General features: G+C 38.4%; 1 protein-coding gene across 1 annotated transcript; it reads right to left on the bottom strand.

Annotated features, from left to right (window-relative positions):
• Window positions 1-3754: 3754 nt before the first annotated feature.
• On the bottom strand, window positions 3755-7722 carry LOC124880867 (macrophage-expressed gene 1 protein-like). The gene is made up of 2 exons (XM_047386258.1): window positions 7276-7722; window positions 3755-5729 (listed from the first exon to the last, which is right to left on the bottom strand). Exons 1-2 carry the CDS (start codon window positions 7720-7722, stop codon window positions 4068-4070), a joined length of 2109 nt encoding a protein of 702 aa, XP_047242214.1. The 3' UTR covers window positions 3755-4067.
• Window positions 7723-8136: the final 414 nt, after the last annotated feature.

Below are 8136 nucleotides of genomic sequence, written 5' to 3'. Positions count from 1 at the left end.
GAAATTGCAGGTTAATAGCAGCTCAGATTAGAGAACAGGTCAATGCCACACAGAGTTCTAGCAGCAGACACATCTCTAGAACAACTGTTAAGAGGAGACTGTGTGAATCAGGCCTTCATGGTAAAATAGCTGCTAGGAAACCACTGCTGAGGACAGGCAACAAGCAGAAGAGACTTGTTTGGGCTAAAGAACTCAAGAATGGACATTAGACCAGTGGAAATCTGTGCTTTAGGTCTGATGAGTCCAAGTTTGAGATCTTTGGTTCCAACCACCGTGTCTTTGTGCGGCACAGAAGAGGTGAACAGGATGGACTCTACATGCCTGGTTCCCACCGTGAAGCATGGAGGAGGAGGTGTGATGGTGTGGGGGTGCTTTGCTGGTGACACTGTTGGGGATTTATTCAAAATTGAAGGCCTACTGAACCAGCATGGCTACCACAGCATCTTGCAGCGGACATGCTATTCCATCCTGGTTTGTGTTTAGTTGGACCATCATTTATTTTTCAACAGGACAATGACCCCAAACACACCTCCAGGCTGTGTAAGGGCTATTTGACCAAGAAGGAGAGTGGTGAGGTGCTGCGCCAGATCACCTGGCCTCCACAGTCACTGGACCTGAACCCAATCGAGATGGTTTGGGGTGAGCTGGACCACAGAGTGAAGGCAAAAGGGCCAACAAGTGCTAAGCATCTCTGGGAACTCCTTCAAGACTGTTGGAAAACAATTTCAGGTGACGACCTCTTGAAGCTCATCAACAGAATACCAAGAGTGTGCGGAGCAGTAATCAAAGCAAAAGGTGGCTACTTTGAAGAACCTAGAATATAAGACATATTTTAGTTGTTTCACACTTTTTTGTTCAGTATATAATTCCACATGTGTTAATTCATAGTTTTGATGCCTTCAGTGTGAAGCTACAATATTCATAGTCATGAAAATAAAGAAAACTCTTTGAATGAGAAGGTGTGTCCAAACCTTTGATCTGTACTGTAAATGAGGTAAATAAGTATTTGCTATATTTTTCATGATGATGTCAGCAGCATAAGCCTAAATGGTCATCTACAATACTCTCCGTCTGTGGAGAAGTTCTTAGGTGTTCTGCTATCTCCTCTCTAGCTTCTGCTTGTAGCAGGTACCATAGCTGTTCACATTCCAAGCTATTGCTGAAAGCAGAGGGGACAACGCATTGATTTGCTGGGAATGCCAGCAGATCAATGCATGTAAATAAGCTACATTCAAACATTTTAATCCTGTGTAACAATTAATTTAATCTTGCTATTTCATTAGCATTTACACATTTCTGATTCCAGTCTAAATTCTATCACTTAATTTATCTACATTAATTACTAGGAGCACATTTTTTTTTTTTGTTGTTGTTTCTCTCAGAGTCGCTCTCACAGAATCACGCTTAAACTAGGAGTCCTTGCCAAGAAATTTTAGGTTAAGATAGGAGCTCTCTGAGCAGACTCTAAAATCTTTGTGAATACGGGCCCAGGTGTCTAAAGGCTGTTTTTATTGATCACTGGAGAAATGATGAAGCTGATCAGATCTTAGAGATTTTTCATTATCTGATTATTTCATATAAAATCCTATAAAAATGTAAACTCAGAAAAATTAAAAGTTGTTTTAGTGAAATAACCAGACTTCTTCTGACTGAACAGAAAGTAACTGGAGGTCCCAGTGAACAGATCTGAACTGGTCTGAACTGGAACACTTTAAGGAAGAGCTGCATGAAAATATTGGAAAATCCACCTATCATGACCAACCTGAGAAAGTTTGGAGCTCTGGATGAAGGTCAACCAATGAACTGAAGAGAAGAAGATCTGAAGGCTGGTTCTGAAAGCAGAGTTATACAGACTGAAAGATGTGGGGAAATAATTCATTTTAGTTCTGGTTCTGAAAGATTTCCAATTTAACTTATCTGGATCAAACTTTCTGGATTTACCTCCTCAAACAAGAGTTTTATTATGTTTGCGCGGCCAAAGTTTGTCAATCAAAGCTCATCCACCAGGGGTGATGAGTTAACAGCTGTTCTGATCAATGCAAAATAAGTGTTTTTTTAACCATTTGCGTGTAATTAAATGATGTCATTTATTTTTCATCTTCTAGCAAAATCCATGCAGTACTTGCCTCTATTTCATGTTTCCATAATCCATTTATTTTAGATGATGCCAAAAGACTTGTTTTAGACTTTAAGCTTTTATTGTCATTCAACATTCATTTAGCAAAAGTGCAATTTTATCCATGAGTCCTTTCTTAGTCCTTTTAACAGTATGTTTTACAACAGTAGGGACTAGATTTGAAAACCCAGTCTGTAGTTCTGTATCAGACTCAGGCAACAGTAGTACTTCATTGTTGCAACAGATAATCAGATTGGTTTTAAAATTAAGAGTCAGTCATTCAGCCAGTGCATTGGTCTTTTTAACGTTTAAGTAAGTGTGCACACTTTAAACATGAATGGCCATTCACTAGTTTGATAACGCTACATACTCCATGTTTGCTGGCACAGATGGACAGATGTTCGGTCAGAACCATGATGCGTCAGAACCCTACGCAGCAACCGCCCATTTCAGGGTGGTCTCTCCAATTAGCCACAATCCAGCACCGTCCCTCTCCAATGAGACAGCTTTTTGACTGAATTTGAACTTATTCGCCACTGGTGATGAGTTAACAGCTGTTCTGATGCGTGCAAAATAAGTGTCTTTTAATCATTTCCTGATAATAAACGATGTCACTTATTTTCTTAATCCAACATAGTACTTGCAGTATTTGCCTCTATTTCATAACCCATTTATTTTAGATGTCAAAATGGTTCAATACAACTTTTACTAGATGATACAGGTAAATTTAGTTTGGTACATGGTCAAAAAACTGTTTGCCTCTGTCCCATTTCATCACACCTGAACAGCATTGAACCAGGATTAACCGGGTGTGGAGGCAATGGCAGGTAGTGCTTTTTTACTCCCTCTTCTGTTGACAAGTTACAATAGCACCAACACTGATCCTCCAAAAACCGCACTCTTCTTTTAACTTGTATAAGCTTCCCCTACTTTCATTGGTAATCAGTCGAAACAGACAGAGAACGGATAAAAAATATTTTAATAAGAGATTGTTTGATCTGCACACCAAAAAATGGAAAATTGGTAAAATATTTTTCATACATATGAATATATTCTGTTTTGGCACAAAGTTAAGCTTAATCCCACTGCAAGTGGAACCTTGCCTGGACTGCCCTTTGTCCCAGAACCTGTTTGTGGTGCTCATGGATAGAACCTCAGCTCATAGTTGTGTTGAGACGGGTGTGTGGTTTGGAAAACCCAGAATCTCATATTTGCTTTTTGCAATTATGTGGTTCTGTTTGCAACTTAAACAAATCTGAGACATTTTTTGTGTAAGTTTGAATAAAGAAATAAAGACATTATTTTTTTCTAAAATTATTTTATTATTCCAGTGGGCTTCAGAAAATAATGGTCTTTAAATGTTTCAATATAAGTTATATGTTATCAATATAATGTGTCACAAAAGTACTGTGAAAAATTGTAAATATTAACTAGTTATTGATTTGTGTTTTAACTAATCATTGATAGAACTATAAGTTCACACAGAAGCATGCAAGGTACAAAAAGGTAATACATAGGCACAGTGGTGGGCACAGTTTTGCTAAGCAGCAGAACAATTTTTTTGTTGACTTGATTAGTGTTTTTGCTCTTTAGAGTATTAGCAGACGGTTTAGCGTGTGATAAATTAGGATTCGAAAACTAAAAAGTAAACAGTAAATGTGTTATTTTTTTGTACATCTTGCCCCCTCAAGGACAGCTGTGGAGTACTAAAGTTTGAAAATTAGCTCTGGTGTCTACAGAAACCTTTTTTTTATTTTTAGAGGCAGATTTAGCATAAAGTCACACATTCCTCAAAATACAGTAGGATAAAATGTTGTTGAATATATATTACAAACTTTGTTATACAAAACATCAATGTACTAATTAATAAGTGTTACACTTGTCCAGTCAACATGGATGGAAAAAGCTGAATCTCTGACATCCTCTCCCAAAGTGAAAACTGTAATTTGCTTCAAACCTCTTCTTCCTGTGTTTCCCTCTCAACCTCCTCACATATTTCTACATTTTTGCTGGGCCCTAATCCAGAGTACCTCCTATACCTCTTAATCAGAATCAACACTACTATGACCACCAAACCTATCAAAAGCATCACTCCAATTACCACTCCTGCCGTTTCTGCACTCGATATCTGATTTTTGTTTTGATTCGGTTCTGGGTTAACCTTTCGAATAAGGTTTGGGATTTCCTCTGGTTTCACGAGTTGCCACACTTTAGTGGGCTGCATTCTAACCCAGGTATTTTCTCCTTCAGTCATCACCATCACTGTGTTTGTCATTTGCATGCTAACAAGTGGAGGTTTAGTGAATGGAGGAAAACGGATTGGTCGCAGCTGACCCTTTGTGAATAATCCAGATTGGACACAGTAAAGAATTTCACAACCATCGCTTACTGTGGCGAGGTTTTGGCTGAACTTGGGAGGGCATCTGTGTTGGTTTTTAGCCAGTGGGTTACCAGACTCGCAGCTGAAGAGACCTCCAAATGGGACAGAATACCTGGTACCGGTATCAAAATCTGGACTCACACAGATTATTTGGCCATCTGATAGAAACTTTACTGGGATGAAATTTGGAGGGCAGCTTTTAGACTTAGTGACAGGGTTCTGAAAAGAGGGGCCATAGATTCCTCCAAATAGATATCCTGAGTAATCTGGGGTTTTTTCATTCGCAGAACACCAATAAGTATCAATACGAGCAGAGCGAACATGATACACATTGTTGCAAACAGACTTGGAGCTGCACCAAAATAAAACACACGAACCGGTTTCTGTGTGGCAATCATATGAAGTGTAACCCTGCTGTCTCACTTCTGATCGCAGTAAGGTTTGGTTGTAAGGTGAGCGGCAAGAAAAGTCACCTGTTAATATGTTCTTTTGGTTTAGTTCATCACAAAGTGGACCTGCGTCTTGGCTGAGTTTGGTACATACTTGGTAGACTCCTCCAAAACTAAGGTTTGTAGCTGGGCCCTCACAGGAATTGTCATCAACATTAGCCTGAAAGTTGAAGTTCTTGGAGTTGATGTCAACACAACCAGGACGCATGTTAATCTTGTAATAACGCTCAGTGGCCTTACTCACTCTACGAGCCACACTGACAACTGTAGATTGTGGCAGGTCAGGAAAAGTGTTTGAGTTTATAAAGTAATGGAGGGGAAATCCAAAACGATCAATGGCAACCAGGTTATTTCTGGTACTTTCTTGCCACTTCTCCAAAGTGATCCCAGGATAAAACGGTATGCCTCCATGGCTTTGGATGAAGGACTCCTCAATGTTGGACTGATATGTTTTAAGTGATGAGCTGTGTTGGCTGGATTCACTACTAATCTCAAATTTGAGGATGTCAAAAAAGTTCAACCCAGCTTGTAATTTGAAGTTTGAACTGTCATTATTTGACCCATATGAAAAACGGAGGTAGTCTTCCTGCACCAAAAAAGCCCCAGCATCTACACTAGTGATAACATGGGTTCCATAGTCCACCACCATCTTCTCTGAGAGATAGTCTGCGTTCCTTGTCTGATTGTTGTCAACTGCATCTGCAATATTGTTGACTTGCTGAGCAAAGCGGAAATCCAGTGTGAAGTCTGGGTAGGCTTTCACTGTGTAGATCAAATCGCGAACCTATTAAACGGAAGGAAAATAAAGTCATTAGGATGTTTAAAGTTATTTTCAGTTTTGCAAAAATAACATTTCATTTTCTTGTTTGGATAAATGTAAGTATGTACCAATTAAAACTGCTTGGCTCATAATCTTACAGTACACACATGAAACAGCCATAATGATTGCAGAATCTTTGAGTCAGGTGTGTCAAAGATGAGATGCATCTAAACATTGCAGGACACCGGCCCTCCGGGACTGGAGTTTGAGACCACTGCTTAGGGTCTATTTTTAGGAAATATATCTTTTTCTACTGCCTTGCTGATGACATTTAAATCCGTCTACCCATTCTTGGAAAACTAACAAATTTGGAGTGTCTTGATGATGCAAAGGCCTGGATGAACTCAAACTTCCACCACCTTGGCAATAATAAAACAGAGGTTATGGTATTTGGGAGCTCAGGGGTCTCATTTATAAACATAGCATACGCACAAAACATTATTTGATTGATTATTTATGCATTTATTTATTCTTCTCTGTAAAGTGACCTAAATGTATTATTATTATTATATTATTATATTTTCTAACATTTTAAAGTCAGAAATTAGCAATGAAAAATCTCAGAAGTATTCTGAGGTTATAAAGTCATGCAATTGCGACAAGAAATGCTAGATGTCCTCTAAGATTGAAGTGGTAAATTTATGAGATGTGCATTTGGATATTTTCCAAACTGTAAATGTTACATTTGGGGTCTTTTCCTATATCAGAACGACATCTCCTGGGTGCTGATATGTTATAACCACCTTGAATGAGATCCAGTGTTATGTGAAATTCAGTTCCCCTGAAATATTCTGTTTCCCCAGGTAATTTTGGGAAGGAAAGAGAAAACACCTTCAAACTCACAGGAATAGTTGTGCAAGATGAGTGGAAAAAAAATAATTACTTCAATAATACACCTGCTAGAGCAGATAATTTTAAGACACAAAGCACATTAACTAATAATGATTGAAAGTCAAAGTAAATACTAGACATCTCATGGTTTACAACAATAACATGGAAAACTCTGATTTAATTATTATTTGTGTCTAGAACCTTCCAGGCCTTTATATCAGTAATAGAAAATAAACCCAAAACATGAAATTATGACAAAAAAATTTTTTTCTGGGAACCACAGGTTCAAAGATACAACAAATAAAGATTACGAAATGAAAGTTTATGTGTCGTTGCTTTACAACAACCTGATCAGAAATTACATGCAGGCTATAGAATCTGCCACCAGGGATACAGAATATTTCAGGGGAAATGTGACAAGTGAATACACACCTGAGAGACTGAGGAAGAAGCTGCAACATGTCTGCATCAAGTCTGCACCCAGGAGATGTTAGAAAAGAGCCCGGGCTTTTTTCCTAAAGGAGCCTGGTCTCCATCTCCTAAATTTTCTACTGGAACCTTTCAGCACTTCTGACATTTTTTTTTGTCACAAATGTCTGACTTTATATTGTCAGAGAACCACAATCCTAACATGCGTGTCTATTTTTCCTTCAAAAACGTAGCACAAATAGAAACTTACCTGCACTCTAGCTGTTGTGGCAGAGATTTTAACCTGATGGGTTTTCATCTTAATGTTCTCATTAGAAAATTTACCATTCAGTTTAGACAGGAAGGATGTGTCAGCATTTATGGAACGAGAACTGGTGCTTTTCTGCTCCAGCCAAGAACTAATTATCTCTGAGTTTGTCTCTAAGCTTGTCTCCTTCTGTGGGATGACAAACACCTCATCTGGGATGAGGTAGAGTCCGTCCTCAGTTGTTTGGCACTGGAAGTAGCTGAGGTTCATCACTCGGCCCATATCCATGTTCCGAAGGTTGTCCCAGCCTCCTCCAGGGAGGACTTCCAGAGCTGTGATGGAAGGGCTGGTGGAGGCTCGACATTGTCTGAGCCAGTTTGTCGGATGTTGGAGAGGATCTGAAGAACAAATATTGAGAAAAAGAAGAACAAAAAATGAGGCTCGTGTCATCTTCATGACGTCTTTGTCACAAATACAGATGGAGGCAACCCAGTACTAAGTTCAAGTCAATACCTGCACTGAAATGTCACGCATATGACAATAAAAAAAAGAGGGTTGACTTGATTGCTTTCAATTTTGTTTTCGCTAGTCGGTTTGACTTACAGGTTTTACATTCTACACAATAATAATTGAAAAAAATCATCTAATGAAACTCAACCAAAATACTAATTAAAAGTGAAAATTCAAAAAAAAAAAACAGTCTTGATTTTCTTTATTTGCTTTTCTGACAGTGTGTTTTCACTCCAAATCATTTTAGGTTGCTGTCTCGTATCCTCTTTAACAAGCATGGCTATACACAATGTTATTTTTTATTAACTTAATATTGTAGAAGTTTTTTATTATTTATGCCAATTTATATGTTTC

Source organism: Girardinichthys multiradiatus, chromosome 14, assembly GCF_021462225.1.
Source record: "Girardinichthys multiradiatus isolate DD_20200921_A chromosome 14, DD_fGirMul_XY1, whole genome shotgun sequence".
Taxonomy (NCBI): Eukaryota; Metazoa; Chordata; class Actinopteri; order Cyprinodontiformes; family Goodeidae; genus Girardinichthys; species Girardinichthys multiradiatus.
This window is presented reverse-complemented; position numbering and strand designations above follow the sequence as displayed.